General features: G+C 63.4%; 1 protein-coding gene across 2 annotated transcripts; it reads right to left on the bottom strand.

Annotated features, from left to right (window-relative positions):
• Positions 1 to 477: 477 nt before the first annotated feature.
• On the bottom strand, positions 478 to 18005 carry Htra3 (HtrA serine peptidase 3). 2 transcript variants are annotated; one of them, XM_023566984.2, is made up of 9 exons: positions 17413 to 17996; positions 10852 to 10951; positions 8728 to 8950; positions 8373 to 8567; positions 7941 to 7973; positions 6589 to 6703; positions 2533 to 2581; positions 1968 to 2063; positions 478 to 1464 (listed from the first exon to the last, which is right to left on the bottom strand). In XM_023566984.2, the coding sequence occupies exons 1-9, from the start codon at positions 17795 to 17797 to the stop codon at positions 1299 to 1301; spliced, it is 1362 nt and encodes a 453-aa protein (XP_023422752.2). In that variant the 5' UTR covers positions 17798 to 17996; the 3' UTR covers positions 478 to 1298. The 2 variants fall into 2 exon arrangements, with proteins under 2 accessions (XP_023422752.2, XP_063086329.1); XM_063230259.1 differs by lacking the exons at positions 478 to 1464; positions 1968 to 2063; positions 2533 to 2581 and adding an exon at positions 5063 to 5636 and having other exon boundaries at positions 17413 to 18005.
• Positions 18006 to 18660: the final 655 nt, after the last annotated feature.

Genomic DNA, 18660 nt, shown 5'->3' with positions numbered 1-18660 from the left:
CCTCCTTCCCAGCATGGTGTGCCCCAACAGGCAACTCAGTGCCCGGCTCCCAGCCTCCCTGGGCTGTGTCCCTGGAGAGCCTGCTGTTTGTACCTTCCTGCCTCAGTTTCCCCTCTGTCAGGCAGGCTGCAGTGAGGGATGAAGGCTGGGCTCTAAGGCCTGGGCTCCCAGGGCAGCCAGAGGCCGCAGCACAGTACAAGCACAGCCACAGCAGGACGAGGCATGCCAGTGGCCCGAAACCTCGGAGCCGGAAGCATCGAGAGCTGAGACTTGTCCCCAGCGGCCTGATGTGAAGCCGACCCTGCAGCACCAGGCGGCCTGGGGACTGGCAGTTGCACGATGCTCTGCCGTCACGGAAACCCACAGAGGCACCACCACCTCTCAGCTCGTTTTCCCCACAACATGCTAGATGAGGGCCCCCAGGAAAAGCCAGCCAGTGGGGCATGGGCCACCCTAATGACCCAGAGCCAAGCGCCATGTGCTTGTAAACTTTAATTCCATACAGTAGAGAAACAGACAGTACAGCCATGGCAGGTCCATGGCGGCAAAGTGTTCAAGCACCCTCGGGTGGCGTGCCAGGTCTTCAGGAGCGCCCGCTGGCTCTGGGCCGCCATCTGCTACACCCTGGGCTGCGTGGGGAGGTGGAGCCGGCCCAGTCCTCATGGCTGGCGGTCCCAGCTCCTCTCCTAGTGCCCTATGGTCACCTCGGAGGACGGCTCCTCCGGCCACCAGGTTGTGTGCCTGCCACTTCCTGTCCCCTGGGAGAGCACACCTTAAGGCCAGTGCAGGGCATGGCTCTACAGCGGGGACGTTCACTGGGCACCTGCACCAGGCTAGGCCTTCAGGTCGGACTCCTCCAGGGGCCAGCTGTGCGCCTGCCTGCGGGGACTGCGGGTGGCGGGCCGAGCAGCCCCTGTCACATGCTTTGGTGGGTCCACCTGCCACTCACTGCAGCCGGGGGAGCCAGTGCGGGCTCAGAGTGACAATGTTCAGGATCTGAAGGAGAGGCTGAGGGTCGGGCAGGAGCTGGGGACAGGGTGGACTTCGGGGCACGCAGGAGTCCTCTGGGTCCCAAGAATCTTCACCTGTGCTCCGGGGACACCTGGCTTCCCTTGCTGGACTGGGCTTCGGGATTGAGGCTGAGATTCCGGCCCCGCCTTGGCCTCTGCTCCTGGACTGGCCTCACTGCTGCTGGCCTCACTGAGGACCACGTGGTCCTTCGTCCTGACCCTGGGGAGGAGTCCTCCATCGCCACCTGCGGCTCTGGCTCTGGTGCCTGGCGCAGAGGGAGCAGAGCCTCACAGGACCACCTCGGGCACGATGCTGAACAGGAGGTCATCGTTTCCCCGCCGCACCTCCAGCAGCAGCGGGGACTCGGTCAGCACGGCCTCCTGCAGCTCGCTCGAGTCCGCCAGGGGGCGCCCGTTGACTTTGACGATGATGTCGCCATCTTGGATGCCGCCCCTGCCAAGGGCCAGACACGGGGTCACATGTGTGGCCTCAAGAGGCTGGGCCACGCTCAGACACACACACGGTGCATAGACAACGGGGTCGCGGTGCTGACCACTCTGCAGCACAGGGCTTTGCAGAGGAATCAAGGCTTCATCTCATTTGACCTTGCAGCCTCTGTGGAGACAGGCAGAGCCTTCTCGTTTCCCAGGGGAGGCCTGAGGCTGTGCCCTGGCTGGGGACCATAAGACTGGAGGTGGTTCTCAGCCAGGGCAGGGACTCCTCAGCCTCGCTTCCCGGAGGAAGGGCCACTTGGGGCCCAGGATGGGCACAGCGAGGTGCAGTAGGAGACCAGTAAGCTCCCCAGGGAGAGGCAGGGTCTCTTCCACATGGCTTTGCAGGCGGCTCAAGGACTGGGAGCTCAGGTAGGATGCCCAGAGTGGGCCCCAGCTCCAATGCCACCCTCCAGGCTGTCAGCTGGCCTCCCCCAGCCTCGCTGCCCAGCTGGCAGGGCCTACCTCTGTGAGGGAGAATTGGGGGAGACCTCCTGCACATAAATGCCACTGCTGACTTCTGGGAAGTCCGGGTTGCTGGCCTTCAGCTCCTCCACCAGGCTGAAAAGGAAGCAAGGCCTGTGGCCTCCTCTGGGCCTCTACGCCAGCTCCTGGCATGAAGCTGCTCACTGCCCACCACCGCCCAGGCCAGAGGAGCAGCCTCCCCAGGCACCCACATGGTCCTGCCCACCGCCAAGGCTCTGTCCCCACCAGGCACGCACGGGTGCCTCAGGAGAGACCTGGGAGCCATGGGCGGTGACAGTTGCAATGGGGTGGATGGACAGATGGGTGGGAAGAGGAGGTAGACAATCAGTGGATGGGTGGGTGGATGCAGGGAAGGGTTGGAGGAAAAACACAGAGGGGAGGAGGGAGGAGGACCCCAGGACGTGGGTCTAAGAGGACCTTGGAGGAGCAGGACAGATCCACTGGGCAACGCAGCCCAGGCGTCTGAGCAGAGGTCAGGCCCGGCGGGCAGGGTCAGGAACAGGCCACGCGGGCAGAGGCCGAGGTGGAGGCGGCCCGTGCTCACCTGGGCGTGATGGTCCTCATTCGGATGCCGATGAAGCGCTTCTTCCAGTCTGGAAGGAGAGAGTGAGGCTGGGTGAGGGCTGCAGGAGGAAGGCTGCCCTCCGGAGACCGGAACAGCAGGGGCGCCCTGCTCCACAGTGCTGGGGTGTTGGGCCCTTCCAGCCTCTGCTGCCCGGAGCTCTCCTCCCTGCGAGCCCTCTGCACCCCCAGACTGGCAGGGCTCCCCCCAACTCCACGCTGCTGCTCCCCCAGATGTGTTTGCTCAGAACAGAACTCACCTCCCTGCCCAGCTCACGGATACCACCCTGGTGGGCAACGCCCGCGGGCACAGCACGCCAGGCCCCTCTGCCCTCTGCACACTGCAGCCCCGGCAGGTGACTGGGACTCTGGAGCAGGTTGCCCCAAGGGGTCTGCATGGCACTGTGAGACTCCACACACGTGAAAATGTCACCTCACAAAGGTGTCCTGACCACAATGGCATTAAACTAGACAACAGTACCAGGAGGAGGAAGTCTCGGACAGCATAGCTCAGCAGGGGTGAGAAGGGTCTGCTGCTCCATCCTCGGAGCTGGGGGAGGGCAGCTCAGGGAGCCCAGAGCGGAGTGAAGCAGAAGGACCCAGAAAATGACTGAAAGCAGCAGCGCATGCCTCGAGATCAATAAAGCTGGTAAATCTTTAGCCCTGATCAGGAGCAGGGTAGGGAGGAGCCAAGCGCCACCGGGAACAATCGGGGTGTCACAGGACACCCGGCGGTCAGTGAATCGGATGCCAGGAAGCGCCAGAACACCAACCAGCCCCACGCACGAAGCCCTCGCACACGGGATGCGGGTCCCGCAGGTCCCAGCACGGAAGGGACCTGAGCAGCCCTGCTTCTGTTAAAGGCGTTGAATCCAAGCCTAAAAATCTTCCCCCTGACGGCGTCAGGCTGCCCTGTGTTACTGCAGGACCGGATCAGCTGATGGAGGAAGAGGCGGCACGGGGACAGGGAGGGACAGACCGCCCAGCCCCAGCCACGAGGGAACACCAGCCCTGTGCTCATCCACGGAAATGACCTTAAACACGTTCAGCAAAGCAAATCCAGCAGATCTATGAAGGACAGCACATCACGGCCGAGAGACTCACCCAACATGTGCGAAGGGGCCTCAACATTCAAACCTCAGCCAGGGCCAAGCACTGGCTTTGGGTCAGTGTGAGACCACGCCAGGATCTTGGTAGACAAGCGCTCACTTCCATTCCTAACCAGCAAGAGGGAGATGGCAGATACCCACAACCCGACACAGGACATCTATTAAAACCTAAGCAGTGTCCAGGCAGGGGGGCACACACCTATGACCCCAGCACCCGGGAGGCTGAGGCAGGAGGATGGCCTTGAATCTGAGCCCAGCCTGGGTGTCATAATGAGTTCAGGCCAACATGAACTACATAGCGAGACCCTGTCTCAAAAACAGACAGACAGACAAACACCTAACGTGGTGCTTAGAGAGGAAGAGCGGCTCTTTCCTCTCGAAGCTCAGCGACAGGACGAGGGTGTCTCCCCTCACCGCTTGCATTTCATAATTTTTACAAATTCCAGTCAGGCAAGGGAAAAAAGCCTTCTGATTAGCATCAAGGAAGGAGGAATCAAGGTGAAACTTCGAGATTAGTTGGACCCAGTAAGTCAGCACGTTCAGAGGACACCTGTGATCTCACCCGAAGAGCGCCTTCATTTGTATATTCTCAGGTCAACCGCCAGAAATCAACCTGCATATTAAAACCCTTAAGTTTGGCCCACACTTGTGATTCCAGGATCCTAGGAGGCTGAGGCAGGAGGATCATCTTGAGTTTGAGGCCAGACTGGGCTACACAGTGAATTCAAGGCCAATCCGGACTACACAGGGAGACCCTGCCTCAAAAAAAAAAAAAAAAAAAAAGTGAAAGGAAACAGAAAAGACCCTCTGACAGGTGGCAGGAGAAGAGGCTGTGGAAATGGCTCTGAGATACACAGACAAGGGGACCTTCCCCTCGCAGTCTCTCTTCTTGCATGGCAAAGTGCGGTCTCTTCAGCAGTGCCAGAGCCGCTGGGTCTCCAAGGCAAACGCACACAGCACGAGCCTCTGATCCAAGCACAGTCCCGACCCCGGGCCCCGGGGACCAACACTTCCGGGGGGACTCTTTCTAAGCTTGGGTTTGCAGAGATCACTGAGATGCAGTCCAGTGCATGGTCCCTTACCACAAATCCAGCTACCCCTCAGCCAGGGTGTGGCTCAGTGGAGAGCACTTGCCTAGCACATCGAGGCCCTGGGTTCCGCCTCTGGTACCACCAAAAAGAAAAAGGAAAAGAAGTTTTCACAAAGCCAACGCTTTTCAAAACACCCCTGCCTCTGCTGGGCACTGGGGCTGAACGCCTCTGCCAGGAGGAACCCTGCTTACAAAGAAAGGGCACAACGGAAGCTAGGAACAGGAAGCGGATTTCTGCACATGGCAAGAAGCATCCTTTACGTCTCCCTGACTCAATGAAAAGGTGGATTTTTAGGGAATTTAGGTTAACTGGGTTTGGATCATTTGATATTTTTATTTTTTTAAAAAAGGAAGCAAAGTAATCCCAACCCCAGCTTTGGAGGCTTTTACATCTCTAGATCCATCACTCAGCTAAGACCCGTGGCCTTCTGCGGGCCCTGGCAGGGAGACAGGTGCCGGACAGGGACAGGGGCAGGGGCAGGGGCAGGGGCAGGGGCAGGGGCAGGGGCAGTCCTTCAGCAGCACGAACCCGGGACCCTGGGGCTCTCATTTGAGAGGAGAGGAGAAAGGAGAGAACGGCAAGCAGCTAGGACCCCACTGCTATGCAAAGGCCACCCCAGCCTGACAGCCCCAGTGACTCTGGCACCCAGAGGGCGGAGGCCAAGCCCCAGTCCTTAGAGAATAGGACGGCCCCACTGTCCAGGGGAGTTGCCATCATCCAGGCCATCTTCACCCCAGCCTCGGGGTCCTCCAGGGCAGTTCCTCCCAGCGATCGATCTTCACAGTGCCGCCCTCATCTGCCCTGGGCTGCAGGTGCTTAGCGGTGGGGTGGTGGAGGAGGGGTGGGCACAGAGAAGCCCCGAGGTCAGTGCAGTGCTGGTGAGAGGGCTGCAGGAGACAAGGGGCATGTGAAGGGGCAGGCGTGGCCCAGAGCAATGAGCTGAGCAGGGAAGCCCTGAGGCTGAACGGGGAGGTGACGACCCCCAAGAGGAAGGGCACAAGTGTCCACGCGCCTGCTGGGACAGACACTGGAGACCCGGCAAGGGTGCTGGGGGCACGGAGCAGACAGGGTGGGCTGGCACCGTGGGACAGGTGGGCAGACAGAAGCCAGCAGCAGGGTAACTTCCGAGGGCCACAGTGCTGGCTCTGCTCCACTGGAATGGAGGCCCCCCTACAGGAGGTTGGCATGCTGGCACGGGGACTCATGCAGCCACAGGCTGATAGAAGGGTGCTGGCAGGGTGGGCAGAAGGAAGGAGGAAGGAAAGGAGGGAATGGAATGGACAGGCGGATGTGTGAGTGGGTGAGTGGGTGGATGGACGGATGGACGGGTGGATGTGTGATTGGATGGATGGACAGATGGACGGATGGATGGATGGATAGATAGATGGGTGGATGGATGGGTGTGTGAGTGGAGAGATGAATGGATGGATGGACGGATGAGTGGATGGGCAGTTAGACTGGTGGGTGGATGGGTGGACAAGTGGATGCATGCAAAACTGATGCATGAGAGTGTGGCTGGGGGAGGATGGACAGATGGATGGGTGGCCAAGAGGACGATGATGATGGATGGATGGTCAGAAGTGAGTGAGAGGGGGGACAGGTTGAGTGGCCAGCTGGGTGGGTCAGGGCGCCGGAAGCACTGGGTTCTGACTACAAGAAGCAGGATGGGAAGAGTCCTGGAGTCCAGGCTGGGATAGTCCAGCCCTCAGCCTGGGGAAGCTGCCTGGTGGAAGCTGCCTGGGGAAGCTGCCTGGTGGCAGGGCGGGCACCGCCCACAGGCCTCGCAGGTGAGGACCTCGCCCAGGCTGCCTGCCTCCCCCGCCCGAGGGGCGCTCGCACCTTTGCCGTGCTTGTCCTGGAACTCGGACAGGAAGCGCGTGATGCGGTCCGAGGGGATGGCGAAGGAGATGCCAGCGGTGACCTTCAGGGTGTTGATGCCGATGACCTCACCGTCCTGGGCAGGGCGATGGGAGATGGTTACCAGGGGCCCCCGAGGCGCGGTGCCCCAGCCCCCCTCCCCATGTCCACACTACCGTGGACGCCCTGACCCTCACAGTGACCCTCTGGGGGCAGCCCCAGCTGTCCCAAAGGGGTGCTCTCAGGCCACAGGTGCTCAGCAAGCCCCCTCTCCTGCTGCAACTCCCTGATCATCCCTGGGAGCAGTTTCTGGGGTGCTCATGGCTCTTTTCGCTCCTACCCCCAGCTCTCTGCCCTGAGGAAACAGCACTCACTGGAGCCAGGACATCATGAGGCCACCTTCTGCCAGCTGGGAGGCAAGGGACAGCAGCCCCCCAGTTACCCTTTCCTCCAGGAAGGCGGGCAGTAGGTCAGGGCGGCCCCACAGCACCCCACTCCTGCCCATCCTTGACCTTGCTCAGGAAGCAGCCCTTCTAGCCAGTGTATGCTCCGATCTGCACCCTGGCCATAGCTGGGGCCCATAATCTGGAGGGGCCGTGGACAGGTGCAGTGTCCTCCTGGTCTCCGAGGCTCTGAGGCGGGCGGGCCAGGCTAGCAGGGGACCCAGGGACCGAGGCTCTGGCTCCAGCCTCAGCCTGCTTCCCCACCCCACTGCCCAGGGGACCACAGTGGCTCTGGCTCCTGGGCCTGGCTCCTGGGTGCAGTTGAAGCCTCGCTTGCACAGGCGGCCCCAGGCCACCTCCTGACCCCCTGCCTGGGCCTCTGCAGGCCCCTGGCACACTGCACCCTCCCTCAACCTCGCCTGCTCGCCTGCTGAGACCCCTCCACCTCCAGGAAGCTCATCTCCACAGCAGCCAGAGGCCTCCGCGTCCCTCCAGAGCCATCTTGTAGCCCTCATGCACTTGGGTCCCAACAGCCACCTCCCACTCCTGGGCGAGCCCTCCGAGGCCAAGACTTCACCAGAAGGGAGCTGAACTCCTGGTCTTCTGGGAAACCACGTGGGCAGAAGCAGCCTGACCCTGGGGTCAGAGCTAGGGACAGTGACTGAGCCAGGGTCTCCGCAGGGGGCCCAGGGCAAGCCAGCCTGGCCTGGCCCTCGAAATCCCTGCCACTGTGGGGCTCCAGCAGGCCGCTGTTCCCTCTCCAGAGTCACCATTGTCCCCAGGAGCCAATCACAGCCCCAGAGCTGGGCCTGCAGCCTTTGGGGCCACACTGCTGGGCCCCATTTTGAGGTGGTGCCCGTGCGACCAGGGCCCCAGAAACAAGAGACTCACCAGGTTCACCAGAGGTCCCCCGGAGTTCCCGTACTGCAAGAGAGGAAATGGGGTTCAGCCAGGCCCCTAGCCCCCCAGCTCCGGCTCTAGCCAGGAACAAGAAGCACCCAGCTCCAATCACAGCAAGGAAAGCAGAGGGCGGACACAGCATGAGGAGGAGCCTGAGCTACAGGGACTCTGTGACCAAGCCACAGGCTTCGGTGCCTTTGCCATTGGGCAGCACCACCGGACACACATGGAGTGGGCGGTGCCCTCCGTTCTCAGACGCTGAGGGTCCCGCACTGAGACTTGGCAGACACAGAGGCACCTACTGGTGGTGCGGGCAGAGCTCTGTGAGGGCTCGGGGTGGTGACGTAACCCTGACTTTTCTAGCTGGTGGGTGTCAGGTGATAAGCAGGTTCTGAGATAGGGAGGAGCCTGCCGGGGACCCACATTGATGATGGCGTCCGTCTGGATGTAGTCCATGTCCGAGTCCCGCAGGCCCAGCTGCTTGCCGTCCCGCTGGGCGCTGCTGACAATGCCCGTGGTCACCGTGTTCTGCAGGGCAAAGGGGCTGCCAATGGCCACCACGAATTCGCCAGGCCTCAGGTCCGCAGAGTTGCCCAGCAGCAGCACTGGGAGCTTTTTCTGAGGAGGGAGGATGAGGAGAGGCCTCAGGCGACCCAGAACCCGGCTGAGCATGCTCCCGTGTGCTCGGTGTCCCCAGGACCGCACCGGTGCCCCCTACCTGGGTCTTCTGGGCTCGCGGCTGTGAAGGCAGCCATCCCCACCAGGCCTCGCCACTCACCTTGGGGTGGATCTCGATGGTGGCGATGTCAGACTTCTTGTCAATGTGCTTGATGGTGGCCTCGTAGGAGTCCCCGTTCTGCAGCTGCACCTTGAGCTGCTGCCGGCCGGAGGCGGCCTTGTTGCTGGTCACCACATGGGCGTTGGTGACGATCAGGCCAGCCTCTGACATAATGAAGCCGGAGCCGCTGGACTGGGGCACATTGCGGCCAAACAGGGGGTGTCTGCAAGGGTTGGGGGGTGCTCAGGGCAGGGCCTCGGACTTGGGGAGTGGGGTACGGGGTGAGGGGCATGTGGCCCACACAGGTTGCGGTCATCCCGGAGCTGCAATGTGCTGTGATGACCTGGCGCCCGGGGACAGTCAGGCTGTGCTGACCCACAGCAGGTTCTGGTAGCCCTGACCCAGGGAAGTCCAGCCAGACAGATTCTGGCCTCCAGGCTGGCTTGGCTTGGGATTGGCACAGCATAGACACGGATGGCAGCCCTAAGGCTGCCAAGCAGAGAGGAACGGGAAGGGACCCAGTGGCCTGTGGAGCCAAGACAGGAAAACCCCCCAGGGCAGCGTGGCTGACCCATGGTGGGGACAAGATGATTTCTGCAAAGCCCAAGGCGTCACCCAGCCTGGGGGGGAGCAAGACAGCAGCTGGTGCCCCGGGCTCTCCCTCAAGCCAGGCACAAGTTCCCTCTGGGCTGTGTCCCCCAGTGATGCCCCAGGTCCAACCCTGAGCCACACATGGGGCTCATGGGGGAACGGGGTCTTCACAGGGGTTCCAAGGTGGGCCCCACACTTGCGGAGCAGCGTTCTCGCCTGCAGGAGGCTCGGACACACACACAGGGCGCAGGCCACCAAAGACAGGTGGACGCGCACCTACAGGCTAGGGAGCCCCAGGATCGTCGGGAACCCATAGGAGTTGACAGAGGCCTGGAAGACTGACCTCTGAGTCCCCGAAAGGCCCAGCCCTTCCTGCACCCTGGCCCCAGGACAAGGAGATGATGGCTTCTGCTCCTGAGGCCCTGGAGCTAAGGCAGTCCCTGCCAAAGGTCCCTTTAAAGGAGGGGAAACAGGCCCAGAGATGCTGGACTGCTTGTCTGGGCAGGGAAGCAGGTGTCACTGCTCAGCTGCCCTCCATGGTGACCCAGCCTCTGTCCCCAGGTGGCTGCCTTGGTCCCAGAGGTCTGCAGCATCCAGTGCCTGGCATGAGCGGGCTGAGGGGCCCTGTGGCCTCCATATCCACACCTGGATCAGGGTCATGACCCGGAGGCCTCGCCCCCCTGCCTTAGATTGTCATCTCTGAGGCTGAGAAGTGACATGGCCACCCGCCAAGCCATCCAGGGCTGGTGTCCCAGGCCTGCCAGGGAGAGGCTGCTGCCCTCCCAGCCGTCAAGAGGTGGGGATGTGCCACTTAACACAGATAGCTGTAATTCCCTGGTGACACATCTGGGGGACCGGGGCCCAAGGGAAGGCAGGGAGGGGCTGCCAGGGTGCAGGGACACATATGGCTCTGGGTTTGGAGCCCCGTCCACCCTGCAAGGCCCCCAGGGGCCTGGGTGTCTTCAGACCTTGGCTTCCAGTTCCAGGAAGTGGGAACCACATGGCTACTCCAGGTGCTGCTGGGAGACATAGCGCAAACCAAGGTACAGGAGGGCTCTGGGGTGCCAGGGGCCCCGGGGTTGAGTCCTGGTGAGCCTGGCTACCTTCTTTGCAGTGGGCACTCTTGGGCTGCAACAGGTGCTGCAGGAGCCCCCTGCGTGGGACATGGGCTCTGACCCCACAAGGGGCTGTGACACCCAGGAAAAGGAAGCCCTGAGCTGGACCCGGCACCCTTTCGGGGTCAAGCAGAGGAGCCGGGCAGCCAGGCTGCCGATCCCAATCAGGACCGGCGGGCTCCCTCCTGTCTGACGCCTGCTGCCACCTGCTGCCCTGGCTCTGTCCACGCCCAGGGCCTCGGGCTAAGAAAGGGCAAGGCCGCCCTTTCTTCCTGCCTGTGCTTCTGGGGTCTCGGTCAAGGCAGGAAGAGACCGGGACTGTGTGAGAAATGAGACCTGGGGGCTGGGGTCAGGGAGGGGGCACCCAACACCGCAGGAGCTGCAGGGGACTTGTGGAGCGGGGTGGGACCCCACACACCTCAGGAAGAGCTCGATGTGGACCACGGCGGGCGCTATCTTCTCCACCACATCAGCGATGAAGTTGAACTTGTACCGTGGACTGCTCACCTGGTGGAGACCTGCGCTGGCCAGAAGAACCAGGCGTGTGAGGGGCTGAGCCCGGGCTTCCCCTGAGAGAACTGCACTGTGGGCCTTGCCATGTTGCCTGTTGAGGACTCGGAGGTCAGGGCTCGAGCCTAGGACAGGTGCAGACCTGGCCCTGGTCAGGGTCCTGGCCTCTGCCTGCTTCACAGCACACAGCGCTCTCCCCTCGCGGGCTGGTGAGCCCGGCTGGGTGCGGGGACTGATACGGGCTCAGTGGGACCTTGGGCCGCACTTCCAAGCCAGCCCTGCCCCTGGCCACTGGGCAGCCTTCCAGACTGGCCCGGCAGCCCTTTGGTGTGGCCAGGCCCCCCACATCCGTCCACTGGGCCTCGGCCCAGCCCCACAGCATGGTCCCTGGCACAGCTGTGCCGGGAGCTCAGGGTCCCAGCTTTTGTCACATGCACCGCTCAGGGCCCCCAGCTCAGCCGCTTCTACAGTCACTGGCCTGGGTGCCCTTCGGGGGCTGTGGGAATGGGGTGCCCACAGACTTGCAGACAGAAGCTCCCGCACAGGGCAAGCACAGGAAGCTGAGATGTCTGCCTCCATACCGGCCCGGGGCCTGGCCAGCCTGAAGCAAAGGCTGCCATCTGGGAAGCCATGGCCAGGCCAGGAGGCGACAGTGCCTGGGGTCCACGTTGCAGAAGGAAACCCCAGCACAGAGCCACAGGTCTGGAGACCACAGGGGTGGCCACTCCATGAATAGGCCTCCCTGCACCCCAACTTCGGGGCCTCCCAAAACTCTGCAGAGTGGGTGCTAGGCCCCCACACTGCACCAGGGCTGTCCCCTGAATCCCCACCTCATAGTCCTGGGGCTCGGACTCCCTGCCCCAGCCCACCTGACACACCCACATTGACGGTTCTTAATCCCAGGGCCTGGCAGATCCAGAACCCGGGTTCTGCGCACCCAACACACTGTGTCGGGCAGATGTTCAGAGACCCAGGGGTCACCTTTGCAGGGTGGCCTCCGAGACACCACACACCCGCCCTACTCCACTGAGATGCTGGGCCAGCCATGGCCTCTCCACACAGCGCCTGTGATCACCTTCCTCATGGCGACTCAGACATGGAGGACTGCTGTAGTGAGGGACGGGCGGGTGACCACAGGGGCCACATGGCATGTCCAGGGAGGGAAGGGAGGATGCTGGGAGCAAGGTGGACACACAGGGATGCCAACCAGGCTTGGAAGACATTGGCAGCCCCAGGGCCAGCCTGAAGGCTGCCGCAGATGTGACCACGATGGAGGACAGAGGGAGATGTCCCTTCCCACTGCACTGAGCAGGACAGGCAGCCTCGGGTGAGACATCAGAGGAGCTGGACATCTCTGCCTGGCCCACCTGGCCTCCAGGAACCTGGCAGCCTACGCCAGGCCCTGGGCCTGTCTGCTCAGCTCAGTCGGAGTTTGGGGACCAGATCCCCCACCTCACTCTGTACTCAGTGATCTCTGGACAATACCTGGCAGGACACGGAAGCAGCAGGGTGGACACAGGGGCCCAGGGACTCCTGAGCTTCACCCATAGGCTGGTCATGCAGAGCTGAGAGTGGGGTCACAGATGCGTGGAGCGGGCACAACACCCCAGGGATGGGGACAGTCTGGTCCCTGTCCCCAGCAGTGCAGGGCGGGTGGGAGGCCACGCTGGGCTCACGCACCAAGGATGTCCAGTCTGTTAGGACCCTAAGCAGCAGTGGAGGCCCACTTCACAGCCAGGCAAAGTGAGGCTGGGGACCCAGCACCCTTCTTGGGGCAGCAGGCCTGGCCGTGGCCCGGGGTTGGGACGGGCAGCCTGGGGAAGACCCTGCAGGCCCAGACAGGCCTGGCCCTTTAAGGCAGCTCCAGCATGAGTCAGTGGTGGGTGAGTCAGGAGGAGCGGCTGGGAGCAGACTGTGTTTATTTGGGGTTTGGAGAACCCGCCCCCATGCCACTGGCCAAGACTCTGAAGTCAACAGACTCAGATGCGACTGCTGTGTTTTGTGTTTTTGTTTCAAAAACAAATTCAAGTGGAATCTGAAGGCTCCGACGGTTTGGTCGGTGTGAGAAGCAAGGAGGCCAGGTGCCCAGCGGTGCCTCTCGGGACAGCGGGGACAGAAGCCCAGTCTCCAGCCCCGACTGAGGCCAGGAGCTGGCTGCCGAGGCGTAACTGCCACGGGAGAGATGGGGAAACCAAGGCCCACAGTGGGAACACGAATGAGCCAGATACCCTGGACGGCTGCAGAGGTTCCACACTCTACAAGCAAGGGCAGCACGGTCCACTTCCCGTGGAGTTGTGCAGTGTTCAACCTGCACAGCTGTACGCAGCAGTCCCTCCAACACAGGACTAAACTGCAGGGCTGCTGCTGGGTTTGGCTACTCAGGCACAAGGCCTCACTCCGCTACCTCCCTGGCGTAGCCTCACAAGCCACCTAGGTTCTTTGCACTCGGTTTCCTCATCTGTAACAAGGCCGGCAGAGGATGGTTCTAATGTGCCGTGCATGGCCTGAGGACTAATGGGGTCGGTGCCCATGAACCTAAACCCTGGAGAGTGTGGGAGGGCACAGTGTTGGCCTGGGACGCCCCAGGGTCACCTGGCTGGAGGGTCAGGCAGGGAGGCTCCCCGGAGGAGGAGGCCCAGCCGGCTGAGGGCCCTGGTACCACCCAAGGCGGCAGGCGGCAGGACTCCTGCCCCATGGGGTGGGTGTGGGATTTCACAGGCAACGCAGCCAGGCCCGACCCCAAGCCCGTGCCAGGCCAAGCTGGCTCCCGAAGCCCAGATGAGGCCCATCATGGGGCAGGGCAGCGATCAGGGTGGGGCAGAGGGGCCTGGCTGTGCATCCAGGGCGGCTCCCAGACCCCTGGGACCGTTTTCTCACTGATTCCTGCTGAAGAACTGTGGCAAGAACTCATGAGCTCACGGTGCTGAGGGCCAGTCCCGTCACCGTGACCCTGTGACCATGGGACATGCCAGAGGCGGCCCCTTGTGTCAGGCTAGGGCTCCCACCGTCCCGGCCCTGTGGAGGAGCTGGCCTGAGGGCCCCGGGAAGCACTGCAGCACAAGCTGGAGAGGGCGGACGCCCACAGTGGGATGGAACTCACGGGCACAGGCGAGGAGGAGCGAGTGGCCTGGGGACCGAGCAGGGGTGGCCACTGAGGAGGTTCACTTGGTGGCCAGGTCCACAATCATGGGCAACGTGGCTCACAGAGGCCTTGTCTCCACAGCAAAGACAGGGCCTGGACCTCATTCCACTGCCCTGCCCACCCCAGTGTCTAATCAGGTCACACGGGGGACTGTGTCCTCCTCTGGGGACCTGGGCCACATGAGTCGTGGCCACAGCCCCTGTGCCCGCCCCACGGCCGGGGTCCCCACACCAGTGGCGTCCTGGACACCAGACACCTTCCCACACACGTGCCCCATCCCACTGGATGCCCCTGCAGAGCCCTGGTGGGAACCGTCCCCAAGCCTGCCCTCTGCCGAGGCCACACCCTCACGGCCACCACCCCAGCTGTCCTGAGACCCAGGCTGTGGAATCCCTGCCCTTGTGCCCCCTCGCTCAGGGCCCTGACCCAGGACACTGGCCAGCTGTGAGTAGCCGCCAGACACCTGCCGCCTCCTCCCTAGCACCTGCACCCCAGTCCCCCAGCACCAGCCTCTCCACACTGTTCCAGCTGTGGTCCCCAAGGAGCCCTCCCTGATCTCCTGTGCACCCCTCCGATGTGGGGCCCCCACCCAGCTTCTCCCTACTGTCATTACCCCAGATCGGGGGTTCCACTGGCCACCAGGGAGCGAGCCCCCCACCTCGTGCCTCTCTTGCTGGGCTCCAGCTCCCATGCCCAGCAGCAGGGCTGCCCCGGGAGCCTGCCTGGCCCTGCTCTGTGCAGAGGTGGCCCTGGGCCTCCAGTGTGTTGGGCACCACAACTGCCCAGGCAAAGGGGACGCAGGGGCCTTGTCACCACTCAGCTGGGGGTGTTAGGACGCGTGCAGCCCTGGAAGCTGCTTCGAGGATCAGACACCAACAAACAAGCAAGTGGCGTCTTGGGACCCAGCCACTCTGGCCTGCCCTCAGCAGTCAAAGCCTTCTCGTGGGCTCCAGCAGAGGGAGGAGCCTTCCCCAAGCAGACCTGGGAGTCACCCCGACAGCCACCGGACTGTGAGGACGCCTGGCTTGAATGTGCCGGACACCTGGAGCGATGCTAGACCACGAGGCTTCAGGGCCAGGCCCTGTGAGGCTCAGCATCTGGGCAAAGATGCAGAGAAGATGGGGCACAGGCCAAGGAAGAATCATGCAAGCTCTGCCAGCAGGCTGGTGAGGGCTGAGCTGGGCACTGTGGCAGGGGAGACAGGGCAGGGCAGGGGCATCTCAGCTGAGGCAGGAAGAGGGACTGTAGGCAGCGGGCACAGTGTGTGCAAAGGCCCTGGGGTCAGCGGGAGACTGGCATGGCTGTAGCTCAAGGATGAGTGGATGGTGTGACATGGCACCAGGTGACAGTGCAGGGCCTCGAATGCATGGGGATTCTAGAGGGGGTTCTGGTGGTGCCAAACAGGACAGGTTGGCCAGGGCCACCCTGGCTGCTGGGTAAGAAGTGATGGGGGGAGTAGGAGGGGGGAGGTCAGGGAGAACTGAGGTTGCAGACTCTGCTGCGACTCCAGCAGCAATGCCCCCATCTGTAGGCCCCCAAATCCCTAGCACTAGGCCACTGCCTGGGGGTGTTCACACAGCTGTACACTAGAGACCAGGAAGAGACAAGAGCCGGGGAGGTGGAGGCTCCATGCGGGAAGTGGGGCAGCAACACCCAACAGGGGCGGCACCTCACACATCACAAGGAGGAAAATGTGCCCGAGGGGTTGGCCTGCCCTGCAGCACTGTACAGCCCGAGCCTGACCCCGGTCCTGGGAGCCCCTGAAGGAAGCCTAGGGCCCCAGAGCACAGACACCCAACCCCCGGCTGGGAGACCTCAGCCCGGTGTCACCCCAACCAGAAGGCACAAGCAGGGTGTCTGAGGAGGGGCCAGCGCACGACAGGGGGCAGGCACTGAGGTTTCATGCCTCAGGAGACAGCGGCTGGGCCACCACAGGCCACGTACGACTGGAACCCTGGCGTAGGCAGCAGCCACGTGGAGCTCTTCGGATTCGGCCAGCAGGCTGGGTCAGGGGCCCAGCCGGCTCTCCATGTGTCGCCAGCACCTTGTGCCCCAGAGGTGGGGAGCACCCTAGGGACTCAGTGCCAGGACACCCACCTGGGGGCTGCATGCACAGGGACTTCAGTGCCCTCAGGCCCCTTCTGGCACCTGTTGGCACTCATCACACCCCGTGTGCATCCCCCAAGGCTGTGCCCTCCGTCAGTCAAGCACGAGGACCCTGACCACTACCTGCCTGCAGCCTGGTGCCCTGCCTGCCCTGAGCCCCGTTCCAGCTGCATCTGCCACCTGAGAGCAGGTGCCAGGCCACGCGGAGCCTTCTGCTGCTCAGAGGACACAGTTCCAAGCCCCAGGCTCAACAAGCCAGACACCAGGACACCACCCAGCAGCACCACCTCGTCCTGCCTTGGCCCAGGGTACAGCCTGAGCACAGCTGGCCTTGTGGCCCCTCACCCTGCTCAGGACCAAATGGGCAGACGTAGAGGGGAACCTCGGGCAGAGTGGCTGCTCACCATCCTGAGCCTGCTCAGCCTTGGGTGTCTGTCCTCCAAGTCCCCCACTCCAGCCTGGCCTCCCCAGCTCAGCTCACAGCACGCGGCAAAGCCTCCCAGACTTCCACATGCTCAAAGCTCGCTCTGCAGAAGCCTTCCCCACAACTCTGGAAAAACCCCTCTGCGGGCCTCCCAGCTGGTCAGTGCAGCTCGAGGTCTCCCAGGCCCTGCAGAGCCGGCTCATCCAGGCCCCTTCGTAGTCTCTGTCCAGCTGCTGTGGGTCTCTGTTGTCTGCAACCCACGTTACCCTGACCAGGGACGCTCATTGAAGACCCTGGCTTCCTAAGTGGCCTCTCAAACAAGGATGGAGATTTTGGGGTCCTCCACACAGGGCTTTGTTTGTGGGTCAGCGGGGCTGTGACACACAGGCTCTCCCCACGGGGCACAGCAACCCAGGGGCTCCCCCTTCCCTGCTGCTCCCAAAAGGTCCCCCAAAGACCACGTCCTGTCCACAGGCTGGAAGCAGGATAATACCACGTCGCTGACAGTGCAGGCGCCTGCAGGGCGCCTCCAGAAAGCCAGCTCCCAGCGCTGCCCTGACAGCGGGTGCACCGAGCACCAGGCATCTGCGGAAGGCTGAGCCAGAAGCCTGCGCCCTCAGCTCCAGGGCCCGCGCTGGCTTCACCCGGGGAGCGCTCTGCTGGCTGAGGCTCAGCATTTGACATCGGGACTCTCATCGCCCCCCACCCCGGGGATCCCAGGGCAGGCTGACGTTTTCAGAGGCCCTGGAGCTCGTCCTCCCCAGTCCTAGTGTCCCCAGCCCCTCCGGGGCGCTTACCCGAGGGGCAGGCGCCCTTCTGCAGCACGCGCACGGGCGTCCCCGACAGCTGCAGCGAGCGGCGGCTGGCAGCCTGCAGGGCACACACGCTAGCGTGGGTGCGGCCGTCCGTGCCACACACCGGGCTGGCCCAGCGGCAGCGGCACACGCCGCGGGTGCACTCCAGGCTCTCGCCGCATGGCGCGTCCTGCGCGCGGCCGCAGGGCTCGCCCTCGCCAGCGGCGCACACCAGGCAGCAGCTGCAGGCGTCAGGCACGTAGCCGCCGGGGCAACGCGGGCTCGGGCAGCGCGACACGTCGCAGCGAGCGGGGCAAGGCGCCGCCGGGGACTCCAGGGCCGTCGCCAGCGCGAGCAGCGCGGCCACGAGCAGGGCGCGCGCGTGCATGGCGAGGACGTCGACGCGGGGACTCGGGGAGGCGAGGACAGCGGGCGACCGAGGGCGCGGGGCTCAGGCGGGCGCGCGCCCGCGGCGCAGGGCCATAAGCGCAGGAGGGACGGGACGCGCTGGCTCGCTCGGGCAGGGCAGTCCGTGGGCGCTAGGCCCCCGCAGCCTTTAAAGGCGACGCCCGAGCCCGCCCGGCTGGAAGAGGAAGCCACGCCCCCGCCTCTGGCCCCACCCCTAGGCCCCTGGCAGCCTTGCGGGGGAGGGACTCGGGGTGTAGAGCTCCAGAGGCCCCGTGTGTGGGCTGTGGGGGGGCTGCGGGAGCCCTAGGGACCAGCTCAGGCTCCCCCTTGAAATGGAGTCCAGATGGTACCCAAGCCTGTCCCTAGCCTGCGCCCCCTCTTCCTGCAAGCCCCGCAGCTGGGGTCCCCTGCAAGACGTGCACAGGGCAGGGCAGATGCTCCTCTCCTGGGGTCCCGACTTCTCCCACGGTGGGGAAAACCTGTGTCTGTCTCTATGGCTGGTGTCCGGTTCCAGGCTCTGTGACGCTGGGAGGCTCTGTGTCTGTTTCTCCTTCAAAAGGAGGATTTCACAGCACACTCCACCTCTCAGGGCTGCTGGAAGCCTGCCGCAGGTACTGTCCCTGACCCGCAGGGCTGGCGGCACAGACAGCCCCGGAAGTGGAAGTCAGTCCTGTTCTCATGGTTACACCTGCGTTCTTCAAGGGCCAGGACGGGGCTCAGCTGGTGCCAGGAACTCGGGGCTGCCGAGATGAGTCTCGGCAGAGCGGGGAGTGGACCCCTTTGGAGGTCAGGAATTTGGGGCGTGGCCTCGGACCAGGGGAGAGACTAGCTGCTGCCTGGACC

Source organism: Cavia porcellus, unplaced genomic scaffold (assembly GCF_034190915.1).
Source record: "Cavia porcellus strain 051 isolate PalLab524CR breed Dunkin Hartley unplaced genomic scaffold, mCavPor4.1 scaffold_18, whole genome shotgun sequence".
Classification (NCBI taxonomy): domain Eukaryota; kingdom Metazoa; phylum Chordata; class Mammalia; order Rodentia; family Caviidae; genus Cavia; species Cavia porcellus.
This window is presented reverse-complemented; position numbering and strand designations above follow the sequence as displayed.